This window comes from Crinia signifera, chromosome 11, assembly GCF_055691185.1.
Source record: "Crinia signifera chromosome 11, ASM5569118v1, whole genome shotgun sequence".
Classification (NCBI taxonomy): Eukaryota; Metazoa; Chordata; class Amphibia; order Anura; family Myobatrachidae; genus Crinia; species Crinia signifera.
Window position 1 is genome coordinate 120,223,829 of NC_139227.1, and position 16,395 is coordinate 120,240,223.

At 42.5% G+C, this 16,395-nt stretch overlaps 1 protein-coding gene across 1 annotated transcript in view; it reads right to left on the reverse strand.

The window, feature by feature from the left end:
* Positions 1-11,227: 11,227 nt before the first annotated feature.
* The window catches only part of SHANK2 (SH3 and multiple ankyrin repeat domains 2), a 303,970-nt gene continuing 298,802 nt past the window's right edge, over positions 11,228-16,395 (reverse strand). The window contains exon 24 of the mRNA XM_083163796.1: positions 11,228-14,290. Within this exon, the coding sequence (XP_083019922.1) occupies positions 13,735-14,290 (556 nt within the window). The 3' untranslated portion in view covers positions 11,228-13,734. The remainder of the gene's footprint in view (positions 14,291-16,395) is intronic.

Genomic DNA, 16,395 nt, shown 5'->3' on the forward strand with positions numbered 1-16,395 from the left:
GTGTATTGGTAACTATGGCTCCAATATGTCTGGTTTCTGTATTGGTAACCATGACGCCAATATGTCTGATTTGTGTATTGGTAACTATGGCTCCAATATGTCTGGTTTGTGTATTGTAACCATGGTGGCAGTATGTTTGGATTGCATTTCGGTAACCATGGCGGCAAAAAGTCTGGTTTGTGTATCGGTAACCATGGTGCTAATATGTCTGTATTGTGTATCAGTAACCATGTCACCAATTTATCTAGTTTGTGTATCTGTAACCATGTTGCCAATATGTCTGCATTGTGTATCTGTAACCATTGCTGCAGTATGTCTGGATTGTGTATTGGTAACCATGGCGCCAATATGTCTGGTTTGGGTGTTGATAACCATGGCGCTATTATGTCTGATTTGTATATTGGTAACCATGCCTCCAATATGTCTGGTTTGTGTATTGGTACCCATGGCTGCAATATGTCTGATTTGTTTGCGTGTACCTGCCCATCTCCGCTTCAGGGAGATGGGCAGGGTTAGGGGGGGGGGGGGGTGCTCGGGGCATCGAGGGGTACCTGCGGCGACGGTGGGGGAGGCAGCGGGGACCGGAGGCAGGCTCCGTTGCCAGGGGTCGCGCGCTGACAGGATGGCGGGGGCTGGCGTTAGAAATGCCAGCCCCTGCAAAGATGGGATGAGCTCCATCTGTATGTCTGGATTGTGTATCAGTAACAATGGTTCCAATATTACCAACATACAAACCAGACATATTGCCGCCATAGTTACTGATACACAAACCAGACATATTGCCGCCATAGTTACTGATACACAAACCAGACATATTGCCGCCATAGTTACTGATACCCAAACCAGACATATTGCCGCCATAGTTACTGATACACAAACCAGACATATTGCCGCCATAGTTACTGATACACAAACCAGACATATTGCCGCCATAGTTACTGATACACAAACCAGACATATTGCCGCCATAGTTACTGATACACAAACCAGACATATTGCCGCCATAGTTACTGATACTCAAACCAGACATATTGCCACCATGGTTACCATTACACAAACCAGACATATTGCCGCCATAGTTACTGATACACAAACCAGACATATTGCCGCCATAGTTACTGATACACAAACCAGACATATTGGAGCCATGGTTACCAATACTCAAATCCGACATATTGCCACCATGGTTACTGATACACAAACCAGACATATTGCCACCATGGTTACCAATACACAAACCAGACATATTGGAGCCATGGTTACCAACTTGGTAATTATGGCTCCAACTAATGTCTGGTTTATGTATCGGTAATATCAATACCGATATAAATATAACCTGATGGACAATAAGTGAAGTGCGCAGTTTACGTACTATCTCCGTAAACTAATACCTTTTACTCCTAGCTACGTGCGAACAAAGCGTAGCGAACCTTATTATTATATTATACCCTAGACCGATACCTATAATTGAGTATCCTTTCGCAGTACTTAGTACCCAAACTGCGTACACCTTTAAGGACAATGTCCGTATTACACCTTTGTCGCTATATGCGAATAAGAGTCAAAGCAAGGGATTAACTCAAAGTAAGGAGATAGAGTCTCCAAATAATGTATTTAGTCCCTAGCGGACACCAGGGGGGTACAGAAAGAAGAACACAGTATAACACACGATAACAGTTGAATTAACAATACTAAATACGCTTTACACTACTAAGGGAAAAGTAACATCTTGCCTTTTTTTCTCAATTTGTCACAACATGTAAAACACGGCTTAGCTGTTCTTCCAAATGTAGCAAGTAGATAGAGTCTAAAAAATTTCTGAAGCAGTAGAACTTGTATAAAGTAATAGATTAGAGAAGCAAATTTTTAGAAAAATCACAAAGCGTGACTTTTGCAGAGTCCAAGGTGTGCCATGTTGTGCCATACACGGTGCAGTAAAACCAAGATGTACATGGACACATCTGTACATAATATAATCAGCCATAACTACATACAGGAATACAAATGTTACCGTCATATCAATATTGCAGCGTGGTCCGGTCGAGCTCACTAGGTTCAAATAGAACTTAGGGACAGATTTATTAAGCTTGGAGAAGAGATAAACTGGAGATAAAGCGGAGAAAAGGTAACAGGAGATAAAGCACCAGCCAATCAACTCCCAACTGTCTTTTTCAAACACAGCTGATTGGCTGGTGCTTCATCTCCTTTTACCTTTTCTCCGCTTTATCTACAGTTTATCTCTTCTCCAAGCTTAATAAATCAGCCACGTCCGGTCAGGATGGAGGGGGGGGGGGGGGGGGGTAGCAGTGAAGAAGTGACCGAACCAGCCAGGGATCGCTACTTTTATAGTGTCCACAAAAAAAGAGGTCAAAGGTAGTTTTCATTGATCCAAGAGTTCAAATGTCAGGTCCTCGTGGATTGGAGCAAAGGGGATGCACTTTAAGTGGATTGGTGCAGAGGGAATGTGCTCCTGTGTCCTTTGTTAGCTGGCATCATCATAGGGGGTCGTAAATCAACCACAAGAACTGGTTACAACCTGATCCTTTTGTCTTCCTCAGTTCACATGGCAAAAGTACATAGATTATGGATTTTGTCCGTAATTATCAAACTTGCAAACTTTTCCGTATGACAGGAGTGCTGCGCATAAGACACGGAACATAAAGATACTAAACAAGTACAGACACAATCGTGTATTATTGTTTAAACTATGTGCTGTGAACTAAACCTTCATTTAACTATATTTTATTTCGTGTAAGTGTGGGATATGAATTTATGTGTATTAGTATGGCTACGCTCAAGGCTCGCTTCGCTACACAGAACTTGGGTATTATACCAATTTGTCTGGTTTGTGTATCGGTATGATAACCATGGCGGCAAAAATTCTGGTTTGTGTATTGGTAACCATAGCACCAAAATGTCTGGATTGTGTATCGGTAACCATGACGCCAATATGTCTGGTTTATATATTGGTAATCATAGCTCCAATATGTCTGATTTGTGTATTGGTAACCATGACGCCAACATGTCTGGTTTATATATTGGTAATCATAGCTCCAATATGTCTGATTTGTGTATTGGTAACCATGGCAGCAATATGTCTGATTTGTGTATTGGTAACCATGACGCCAACATGTCTGGTTTGTGTATTGGTAACCATGGTGGCATTATGTCTGGTTTGTGTTTTGGTAACCATGACGCCAATATGTCTGGTTTGTGTATTGGTAACCATGGCAGCAATATGTCTGATTTGTGTATTGGTAACCATGACGCCAACATGTCTGGTTTGTGTATTGGTAACCATGGTGGCATTATGTCTGGTTTGTGTTTTGGTAACCATGACGCCAATATGTCTGGTTTGTGTATTGGTAACCATGGCGGCAATATGTCTGGTTTGTGTTTTGGTAACCATGACGCCAATATGTCTGGTTTGTATATTGGTAACCATGACGCCAATATGTCTGGATTCTGTATTGGTAACCATGGTGGCAATATGTCTGGTTTGTGTTTTGGTAACCATGGTGGCAATATGTCTGGTTTGTGTTTTGGTAACCATGACGCCAATATGTCTGGTTTGTGTATTGGTAACCATGGCGGCAATATGTCTGGTTTGTGTTTTGGTAACCATGACGCCAATATGTCTGGTTTGTATATTGGTAACCATGACGCCAATATGTCTGGATTCTGTATTGGTAACCATGGCGCCAGTATGACTAGAACCTTTTGGGTAGCGAAATTTTATGAAATATTTTATGTTCAATTCATATAAAATAACCACCTGGAGTGCTGCGCATAAGACACGGAACATAAAGATACTAAACAAGTACAGACACAATCGTGTATTATTGTTTAAACTATGTGCTGTGAACTAAACCTTCATTTAACTATATTTTATTTCGTGTAAGTGTGGGATATGAATTTATGTGTATTAGTATGGCTACGCTCAAGGCTCGCTTCGCTACACAGAACTTGGGTATTATACCAATTTGTCTGGTTTGTGTATCGGTATGATAACCATGGCGGCAAAAATTCTGGTTTGTGTATTGGTAACCATAGCACCAAAATGTCTGGATTGTGTATCGGTAACCATGACGCCAATATGTCTGGTTTATATATTGGTAATCATAGCTCCAATATGTCTGATTTGTGTATTGGTAACCATGACGCCAACATGTCTGGTTTATATATTGGTAATCATAGCTCCAATATGTCTGATTTGTGTATTGGTAACCATGGCAGCAATATGTCTGATTTGTGTATTGGTAACCATGACGCCAACATGTCTGGTTTGTGTATTGGTAACCATGGTGGCATTATGTCTGGTTTGTGTTTTGGTAACCATGACGCCAATATGTCTGGTTTGTGTATTGGTAACCATGGCAGCAATATGTCTGATTTGTGTATTGGTAACCATGACGCCAACATGTCTGGTTTGTGTATTGGTAACCATGGTGGCATTATGTCTGGTTTGTGTTTTGGTAACCATGACGCCAATATGTCTGGTTTGTGTATTGGTAACCATGGCGGCAATATGTCTGGTTTGTGTTTTGGTAACCATGACGCCAATATGTCTGGTTTGTATATTGGTAACCATGACGCCAATATGTCTGGATTCTGTATTGGTAACCATGGTGGCAATATGTCTGGTTTGTGTTTTGGTAACCATGGTGGCAATATGTCTGGTTTGTGTTTTGGTAACCATGACGCCAATATGTCTGGTTTGTGTATTGGTAACCATGGCGGCAATATGTCTGGTTTGTGTTTTGGTAACCATGACGCCAATATGTCTGGTTTGTATATTGGTAACCATGACGCCAATATGTCTGGATTCTGTATTGGTAACCATGGCGCCAGTATGACTAGAACCTTTTGGGTAGCGAAATTTTATGAAATATTTTATGTTCAATTCATATAAAATAACCACCTGGAATTGTCCAAGTCCTTATGGAACGGGCAGGATGAGATAATACCGTGATTCCTGGATCTGTACAGAGGAAGTGAGGCGAACTGATGCAAATCTCATAATTGTAGCCCTTCCTACTTCCCACAGACCCGCAAATTGCTGCGACAGGGGTGGGGCCTAATGCCACAAGCACCCGATCGACCCTCTGAACTTGCCAGCTGCTTAAAAAAGTCAGCAAGTGATGTATAAAAAAGACCTGCTGATGTGTGTTACAGATAGTGTTCATTCTAGCACCAGCCATCTTTGAAAAAGCATGCAGTTCCTCTTCCCTACCTGGGGTGTCGCTGTCTGCTGTAATGCTTCTAGCACAGTGTGGTCTGTATATCAGCACTGATATGCAAACCAGACCTGTGCTAGAAACACCACAGCAGACAGCGACACCCCAGGCAGGGAAGAGGAATTGCACGGGTTTTCAAAGATGGCGGGTGCTAGAATGAATGCTAACAGATCGGTGTCTGTTTATCAAAATAATTTTTACTTTACTACCAAAATTGCGGCCACTTTGATAGTTAGATGGCTGCTCAATGTGGCCCCTAACAGGAATCATTGACAGAAAGCCTCTTTCAGAAAATCGTTTAGCGACCCCGTGGTTCTGGAAGATACCTGCTGGTCTCTTTCATCCATGAACCTTTTCTTAACTTCTATTTCTTCAAGAACTCCACTTCCAAGTTCTATTGTCATTGGGAAATAAGTAGAATCTGGTTGCTACGGGCAACATCCCATCTTCGATAGAACTGACATCTTAAAAATGTAGCCCAGTGCCTCCCACCAGTCTCAGGATTCTCATGCATATTTTCCCTCTCTGCGCAGCCATGTTGGATGGACTTATGAAGCGTTCCTTCAGTAGCCTGCACAAGGAGACTGCAGCAGGACATGTGACCTTCTATGTGGACGTGTGCACTGGTGTCCACCCGCCAACAGAAAGGTCCACGCTCCCTATCGTGTGGTCTAGTCTGTGACTCCTGAGCAGTTATTCTCACCACTATGACCAATGATCACACTGTTATACAACACTCATAGATCATCTTTATTGAATCATATTGTGACAAATGAACACAAAACAGAAAAAAATAAAACCATACAATTGAATAGGGTGCCACCTTTTAGGTTGTGTGCGTCTCTTAATGCTTAATACCCTTGCAATGGTCGGATTTAACATGTGGAATGCAAAGTGTTTATATACAGGTATCTCATCAGCTTGAAAGTTTGACTGGGTTGGGATCATTTGGTCTACAACAAGTTGGTCGACATGTGGAAAGGTCAACATGGTTCTAGGTCGACATGGGTCAAGGTCGACAGTCAAAAGTTAAAAATGGATTTTTCACTGTTTTTTTTTTACCCGAATGTAAACACAGTCAACATGGACACTGTTTCCAATGCACCACATCCCCTCGCTTCACTCGCAATGCTTCGGGCACAGAGCCTCGCTGTGCTCGGCACACTATATTGGCCCTTATTCTGATCGGTGCGGATATTCCCGCTTGCGTACGGCCCGCCGATGTTTATCGTCTGCGCATGTGCAGAGGTCACTCTGCGCATGTGCAGGCGATTTCGCCGCAAGGATTCTCTATACGCCGCACAGGGGGCGTAGAGGGGCGTGAGGGGCTACTTATCCTCATTACCCTATGCATACGCCCCGCGTTTCATGGGCGTTCCCATGCAAACGCGGGGCGTATGCATGGTAATGAGGCCGTGACGCGTGGGTACGGGGCGGGCATCTGACATCGCCGGATGTCAGCTGCCCGCCCCCATACATGATTTCACACGGACAAGTGTCCGTGTGGTCTTGTGTTGCGGGACCTGGTGGAGCGTGCGGCCCTGCATTCGATGTTCGACGACCATCGAATGCAGGGGCAGCTCCCAAGACGGAGGAGGCGTATCCCCGTCCAATTTCATGCGGATCGCCACATATCCGCGTACGGACGGCAGGTGGCGATCCGTATGGAAGGCGGGGATTCGCCTGCACGGTTGCGGCCGCATATTCTGATCGGGCCGCACCGATCAGAATAAGGGCCTATATTATTATCCCACCAAGCCCTAGTGGATGGTAGGGCATGAAATACCGCATGTCGGCTCAAAAAACTGTGAAAAACCCATATCGACCTAGACCCTGTCACCTAATGCTTGTGTCAATCTAATGACCTGTCGACCATGACCCATGTCGACCTAACGATATCGACCCAACGCTTGTTGAACTTGCCGTAAACCCAATGACCGTATTCCATTTGACTAATGGTAATATAATCGTGTTTATTATGTTCAGATGATATTGCGTTTTACTCATGTGTGATGTCACTCGCTCCTTCTGCAAAGTCTCCCAGCAGTCAGAGCTGTTTTCAGTGCTGCTCCACTGGTAAGTAGTGGAGGTGCAACAAATAGCGTGGCCTGTTTTTCAGTACTAATATGCAGACAAGAACTGTGCTGGAAGCAGAGGGTGAGACCCCAGGAAGGGAAGAGGAACTGCAGGGGTTTTAAAAGATGCAGTGTGCTAGAATGACCACTACATCAGCCACCCCAAGCATAATCCCCCATTAGCTGCATACCCATAGGAGCAAGGGGTGTAAATTCATGTATTATTTATTTGCATGTAGAGAATATAAATATAGCAAACACGGTTCTACCACGGTGAGAATGGCCCCTTTTAACTTGCTCTGACTCCGTCGTCTAATATTACATCATACGTTTTGGCTAGAATTTTATTTTGTGGTTCTGTTTTTTTTTTGCCTTTATTAGTCACTATTTAACCTTTTGAGTGCCAAGCAAACATTTTTTATTCATCATAATGACCTGTAATGTCACCTTATATAGGAAATATCATCTTTATTTACAAAACATTTTTTATTTGATACTATGGGGGTTATTCTAGTTCACTCTTTCTGACAAATTCCTTCTTAGATGAACAAAACCATGTGCACTGCAGGTGGGGCAGATGTAAAATGTGCAGAGAGAATTAGATTTGGGTGAGTTATTTTGTTTCTGTGCAGGGTAAATACTGTCTGCTTCATTTGTACACTGCAATATCAATCTCACTTTGAAGTAAAACCCCATCCACATCTAAATCTCTCTGCACATGTTACATCTGCCCCACCTGCAGTGCACATGGTTTTGCCCATCTAAGAAGGAATTTGTCAGAGAGAGTGAACCAAAATAACCCCCTGTATAACAGATGTGGGCGATGCTGACATTTTTAGCAGATATTTTTTAACATCTCACAGAGATGTTGGCATTGTAAGGGTTAAAAGAAGATCAAGACCGTAAGCTAAAGTGACATTAAAAACAAAGTAAATAAGTAGTAGTCATTAAATAGTTTGGTGCATTGTGTTATGTCGGATAAATAGGTGTATACAGTATATAGCATTTATCAGCAGGATTTCATGTGACCGTTATGGTGGTACCTGGGGTCTATCCGATGGTAATCCGCATTAATAAGTGTAATCATTCTCCAAGTCTTTATTACTCGCCGTTCACATTATTTGTCATTTGAACAATTTTAATTTAAGTCGATGACGTTTTTCCTTTCAATCGAATTTACTGAAGTGCAGCAACCCTTCAAATTCTAACTGTCATTTCTCAGAAATACCATTTGTGGGACAACACCGCCCAGCATGCCCTGACAGCAAAACTCTGTCAGGGCATGCTGGTATATGTAGTTCCACAGTAATTGATGTGCCCCCCCACCCCGCCATTTCTGGAAAATGGTAATCCATGTATTAGGTGGTTAAGAAGAGGATTACGATTACCTTCACAATATTGTAGACAGATGTTTTATTGGTCGACATACAAGGTCAACAGGGTCTGAACGCCAGCACAAGCATTAGGTCAAAAGTTTCATTTTTTTTTGGAGCCGACATGTGCCGACAGGCGGTATATCATGCGCTACTATCAGCTACGGTGTGATGGGAGAATAAATTAGTGCGCCGAGCGCAGCAGTACGCTTAGACGGTCTCCATGTTGATGATGTCAACATTCGGGACAAAAAAAAATGTGAAAAACTCATCTCGGCTTTACTATTGTCGACCTAATTCATGTGTTGACCTTACCCATGTTGATCTATTTTAGGCGTCGTCCTAAGACTTGTCAACCCATCGCATGTCAACCTAAAGGTGGTCCATGACCCATCCCCCTGTGGTTTATGGTATAGGAAGTGACGTGTGTATGGACATAGCACTGAATGTCTATGCAGCGTGGATTCATGTGTTTGGGGAGCTGAGCCCTCTGCTGGTCGTACATGGAGTCACAATGGTAACTGTTACACTAAGGGTATTTGTGGCCCCACCACACTGATGTCTGGGAAAGAAACGTAGGTCTGATTGTCGCACTATTCTCCCTGCAGCCCGATCCTGTGTATGACAGTCTACCCCCCCGCTAGGTCAGTAGAACCTGTGTATGACAGATTCCAGACCCCCCCCCCCAATAGGTCAGTAGATCCTGTGTATGACAGATCCACCCCCCCCCCCCCGCTGGGTCAGTAGATCCTGTGTATGGCAGATTACCCCTTGCTAGGTCAGTAGATCCTGTGTATGACAGATTCCAGAAAACCCCCCCGCAATAGGTCAGTAGATTCCCCACCCCCCCCACCGGCTCGGTCAGTTATCCTGTGTATGACAGACTACCCCCCCGCTAGGTCAGTAGAACCTGTGTATGACAGATCCCCCCCCCAGCTCGGTCAGTTATCCTGTGTATGACAGATTCACCCCCCCCCCCTCCCCACTAGGTCAGTAGAACCTGTATATGACAGATCCCCCCCCCCCGGCTTGGTCAGTTATCCTGTGTATGACAGATCCACCCCCCCGCTAGGTCAGTAGATCCTGTGTATGACAGATTCCAGAAACCCCCCCCCCAATAGGTCAGTAGATCCTGTGTATGACAGATCCCTCCCCCCCCCCCGCTAGGTCAGTAGATCCCTTGTATGACAGATTCTCATTCTAATGCTGCTTTCACGGTCGTATTTGTCAGGTCCGACCCGGGATCTCGATCTGGCACTTTCACATTAGACCTGGGTCATCCATTACACACAGGGCTTAACCCTTCTTATATCCTGGGTTGAATTGCCGAGTTGGTTGACGCAGGAAATAAGGTTTGGTGCTTTCACACTGCACTTCAACCCGGCAATAACCTGGGTTTGAGATGCGGTGGAGAAAAGGATAATAGAGTAGTGTGTATCCAACATAAGAATAGTTCTCTTATCCCAATTCCGGAAGAGTTGGTGGAACATTCTCCTCTTGGTATTATTCTTCCCATGTTTTGTGCTTTTAAAATAAATATATATATAATATAGTCTCTTTTGCACCTTGATAAAAAGGCCAGACGGCCTTGAAACGTCGGCTCTAACCACACAGCCTTGGTGTCTTTTATTTCCTATTGGAGTGCCGCCGCCAGGGATTGTATATAATATAGGGGTAATAAAAGTATTAGCGACCGATGGTATCTAGAAATTGTCTGGTCTAGTACGTAAATCAAAAATTGGTGAAATGAGATAGGATTTTAAGTTTATACTATTTATTAAAAATATGTGAGTTTTATGTTTCGAATATAAAAATACAAAATAAATAGGCAAAAAATAAAAATATATACAGTAAATAAATATAAAAACTTGACAGTGAAAATAGTCCTTACTGTATCTTTTTTAGGTGGTAGGTCAATGCAAGACCCCTACGCGTTTTGTCCGTAAGACTTCTTCACCCCTTGAAGAAGTCAAGTTTCTATGTTTATTTATATATTTATTTTTATTTTTACCTATCCATCTTTATTTTGTATTTTTATATTCAAAACATAACTCAGGATTTTAAAGTTTATACTATTTATTAAAAATACATATCTCATTTCACCAATTTTTGATTTACGTACTAGACCAGACTATTTCAAGGTACCATAGGTCGCTAATACTTTTATTACACATTTCTTGAGGTGACCTACCATCGCCTAATATTTAAAAGTCAGCTGACGCTCACAATAAATTGGGAGTATCTAGATCAAATAAGACACCTAGGGCACTGGCAAACCACCGTGGCGCTACAGTTCTTTTCTCATATAAATATATATATATGTGTTTATATACGTATATAAAATCTTAGACAGCGCGGTGTTGTATAAAACAGCGGTACTTCAGGATATATATATTCTGAATTATTGATATTACAGATAGTTCCATCAGACAGCGTCCATCCTTGTGTGTAATTTAAAGACATCACTTCAACATTTTGGCAACTCTGTATCTTTTTATTGAGTCCAAAGATAACATGTTTTGTCTGCAATCAGAGCCACAACCGTAGTGCAATATTTTATTTATTTCTTACAGTAATTTGGTTGCCATACAATAGTACTGAGGATTTGGAAAAAGTGCAATTACAGTAGCTTGATTTGAAAAAAAGAAAAAAAAAATAAGTAAAAAGAAAGAAAACCAAATAAATGATTCTTTATCATCAGAAATTTAAAAGCACAAAAGATACAGCAACATTAACAACGTACACACTGGCCGGAACACAAACTGGAGAGCGAAACAGACTCACTCTAAAGAAACATTTTGCTGTGGGGTGATAAAGTACCGTCGGCAAGTGTTGGCTCTGACATCCGAATTAGGTTTATGTACTGCAGGTTTCCTAGACCTTCGTTTCATTAAACAAGGTATCACGGGGGTGGAAAAAAGCCTCCTGTGATATAGTTATCAACAGTCAAACCTAGTCATTTGTTTAGTAATATAACAAAATAACAAGGAGAATCCGAGCTCCTCCCTCACTGGCAAGTTTACACAATTTACAAGTTGTTTTTGTGTGTTTTTTTTTTTTTAATTTTATTTTTTTGTAAAATTTTGGTGTTTGAAATTACATAAACTAGATATATCAAGAAAAGGAATCTCTCTTAAATTACACTATGTAACAAAAAGTTCTAAATCTAAATTCCCCCGTCCGGCTGTCCGCATGGTATGTGGCGTTAATTTGTGTATGTAGGAGCTCTTCGTAGGCTGAGATGTGAGCAGTGTTGGGTGGTCCCTCTCTGCCGCCGAGCTCACCACCGGCCACTGTACCGTCAGCATTGGTTAGCCAGATGCTTCATGCGCCAAGGATTTACCCCAAACCCAAATATGTCAATATGGGCGATTTATTTGCGCCCCATACGTCCTTTTCATAAGACACCGTGTAAAAATATACTATATTTAGCTCTTTTAAATGCTTCTCTTGTTTCTAAGAAATATATTTTTGTTCTAGGTGCCTGAAAAAAACCAACACAAAACACATACGCACGCAAAAAAAAATACACATCCAGTCTTGGAATACGCTGTTCCTGGGTGATCTATACACATTACAGGTTGTGGTTTTGTGTGTTTAAGCAATATTCAGCTTAGTTTACTAAGGCAGTGCATCTCAAACTCTGTCCTCGTGGGACCCTAACAGTGCGTGTTTTCAAGATATCCTCAGGAATAATTAGTAGCACCTTGAGATCTATTGTGCGACTCATACCTGTGCTCCAGCTGGATCATCTGGAAAACATGCACTGTTAACGTTCCCTTAGAAACACTTCACTAATTGACTAGTGATCCCAATAGGAAAATTGGACAGGGGGCACAAAGTAAATGGATTGGCTAAATCAATACTGTGCTGATTTTGTGCTTCGGGCCCCAGTAATGTCACTAGTTATAACTGATGTCATAGGCAGAATATTGGATTAGATCACAACATGTTCTCCACTGTGCATAAGAGATGGGTAGACTTTAACCCAATCCAGAGACAAGAACGCCAATCTTAAAAGTCTTCCACAGTCACCTCTTCCCACTGCGATGACTACAACAATCACACGACAACTACTCCTGATGCATTATAAAGAGGTAATACCATATGCATTCAATACAAAAAAAAAGTACCATGGCCTTTCAGGTTCATATATTTAATTCTGAAATTATCACCAAGTGGAAGACGAGAATGGCTGAAAAACCCCATTTATACACTTCATAACATAGCTAAGAGTTTCACAACAGAATTATGTATGGTGGGAAACTTAGAGGGTTGACTTTTGGAAATTCAGTCTTCCCCGGCTAACAATCGAACAACAATCAGAAATACTCTCAAATAAAACGCCTTTTTGCTTGATTTTTTTTTTCTTTATTACAATGATAAATTTTTTGACTTGGATACAAATTCGTACCTGCAAAAGAATAACACGTAAGTTCTATACCCTAAACAGTTTTAGAGATCGGCCCGGGCCACCCAGTCAAACACTGCAGACCCTTCTGAGGCTGATCAGGGCTAAATGACTTATTTCCATTGGGGGGGAGGGATTTCAATTAAATACTTTCCTATATATTTAATATCCGCTGCATTATGCATACCCACATCTGAAGAAACATCCATTCTTCTATGGAGAAGTTCTAGAAAGATAGAAAATACAACACAGCTCAGCTGGTTCAGGTGCATCCAAATGAGGCTGATCTATTTTTATTTTTGAATTTTTGTTTTCATAAAAAGATTGAGTTGATGTTTTTGTTTTGTTTGTTTTTCTCCAAATAATTATTCCACAGAAATAGTATTATTAAATCACAAAAGTTTTTTGTTTTTTTTTCCATTTTTCTTTCGACAACTAAAGTGGCACAAAGGCTGCCCAGTAGACCAGCCACTTATCTCCGTAAAATATTGTGCTTATAAATTATCTGTACATCTATTTAAACTTGCAGTAAAGAAAGGTATTTAAATTAGTATTTTTTTGACTTGAAGTATTTAAATTGCCCCGTTAAGGAACTCTTTTGGGGGAAAGGAAACTTGAGGAGGCAACACAAGGTACTTCTATCTGTCCAAGAGCTGTTTTAGAGCTCGTTCTATGTTCATTCGATGTCCTACTCTTGTGACACCAAGATCTATCAAATCTTCTTTTTGAAGGCTTGGTAAGTGGGTTCCGTCTATTTCGTTGTCCATAAACATATCTTTGTGTTCTCCCAGGTGTAGACTTTCCAGCCAGTCGGCGACATCCTGTTTAGTCCACATGTGGACAGGTTTTGCTGAAAAAGGCTTATTGGAGATTGGCTGTTGTAAGATTGATGGCGAGGGGGACCTGCTTCTCCCCATGCTCATCCCAAAAAGATCCCCAATCGGGGGCTGGGTTGGTAGAATGAAGACATCAGAAATGGAGGCGGGTGGAGCCGACAGAGGGCCGGGCTTAATATCTCTCATGATTTCGGCAGGAGATACCACGGGGCTCGGAGCTCGTCTCATCCCAACAATCCTGCTGTCAAACTCGGGTGTCCTGTTCTGTAGTGTGATTGGCTGGTTTGCTCCAGGACGGACAGTGAAAGTGACTGCAGTATTCCTGTTACCTGAGACAGTACTCAATGCTTCTGTACCCCTGCAAGGGAAGAACAAGATACACTTACATCGTGGAATATTGCATTTTCATAGATGTTTTGTGATGTACATTATCTGTTTATGGGAACGCAGAGAACTTGTTTGATCTCTGTTACTATATAAATGATTGTTTAATAACTGTGCCAATGGTTTAGTTAATTATTTTCAAAACACAGAATGCTCTCTACAGGCCCTTTAAGCATACAACATAGGGCATGCTGATATACAGTATGTGTGACTGGATTGTGTGGCCAAACTTGTAGCGGAAACTGTTACATTTTGCAGAGCAAGGTGGAGATGTTTAAAGCAGTGTAAAGGAATATGTATGACCGGCCGGCGGTCAGAATACAGACTGCAGAACCCCGATAGTCAAAAGCTATTTGCTTGGGATATAGTTGGGATCCCAGTGGTCAGCATCCTTCCGTTGGCATTCTGAGAATCTGGATTTTGGAGAATTGGGATTTCTAACCAAATCCATTTCCTCGTCCCACATTTAGTTAGCTCAGGGCCCGACAAACCCCGGGCGCCAGGTCACCACGTGGCTGGGTGCACTTGCGGGAAGGAACAATCGGGCAGAGCGGTCGTCAACTCTCCCCCCTGGCTTTACAAGAGCAGGTCCGCCGCGGCACCGCTATTTTAAAACTACTCGAGCTGACACTGCAAGCCAATCAGGAACAGCAGTGGTAGCTCTGCTCCTGATTGGCTGTTGGACTGAGCTCCGAATGACTCGCGATCAGGCGTGAGTTTTTAAATAGCCTTGCTGCGGCGGACCTGTTCTTGTACAGCCAGGGGGGAGAGTTGACGACCGCTCTGCCCAGCTGTTCCCGCCGCAAGCGCATATGGTAACGGCAGGGTGGAGGAGGAGGCTGCCATTTACATTAACCCCATGGCAATTTACCCCTGGTAGAGCAGGTTAACCCCTCGATAATGAACATTTACTCCTGGCAGAGCAGGTTAAACCCTGGGCAATGAGCATTTAGCCCTGGAAGACTAGGTTAACCCCATGGCAATGAGCATTTCCCCTGGCAGAGCAGGTTAACCCCTGGCAGACCGGGTTAACCCTATGGCGACGAGCATTTACCCCTGGCAGAGCAGGTTAACCCCCTGGCGGAGCATGTAACTCCTGGAAAAGAGCATGCAACCCCTGGCATCAAGCATGAAACCCATAGCAACGAGCGCTTACTAAGTTCACAAAAATGTAAATTTATTAAACTTTGTCCAATATGGACTAAAAAGACACAATTAAAATTAATTACAATATCAATGCAGGATAAAATAACAGACAAACAAATAAAATGTTCCAGGGATTGCTCCTTACCCAAGCCTAGAAGTGGAGCCACAGGTGTAAAGTGCAGAGTGCCTCCGGATGCACCCTGCTAGGCTCCAGATGTAAGAGGCTGGGAAGGTGTCCTGGTTAGCAGCTGCAGTATAGCAAGACTTGAGGAAGAGCTTTCAAAGCTCGAAACGCGTTGGCTTATACTGCAGCTGCTAAGCAGGACACCTTCCCAGCCTCTTACATCTGGAGCCTAGCAGGGTGCATCTGGAGGCACTCTGCACTTTACACCTGTGGCTCCACTTCTAGGCTTGGGTAAGGAGCAATCCCTGGAACATTTTATTTGTTTGTCTGTTATTTTATCCTGCATTGATATTGTAATTAATTTTAATTGTGTCTTTTTAGTCCATATTGGACAAAGTTTAATAAATTTACATTTTTGTGAACTTAGTAAGCGCCTGTGGTTCCTGCAAGCTCCTTTTTACCACTTCAAGTTCTTTGGGAGTTGGGGGCACCCAGTAGGGTACCGGGGCAGCTAAACTAAGAGGAGCGCTCAAAGGAGGGTGACAACCACCATAGCAACGAGCAATCAGGTAAGTGGAACTTATTTGGCATAATATGTAATTGGCATTACCGCGTGTGGTATAATATGTAATGGGTAGTACAGTGTGTGGCATAATGTGTAATGGGCATTATGGTGTTTGGTATATGTAATGGGCATTGTGGCATGTGGTTTAATATGTAATGGGTATTATGGTGTGTGGCACAATGTGTATTGGGCATTACGGTGTGTGGCGTAACTTGTAATGTGCATTATGGCACGTAGTATAATA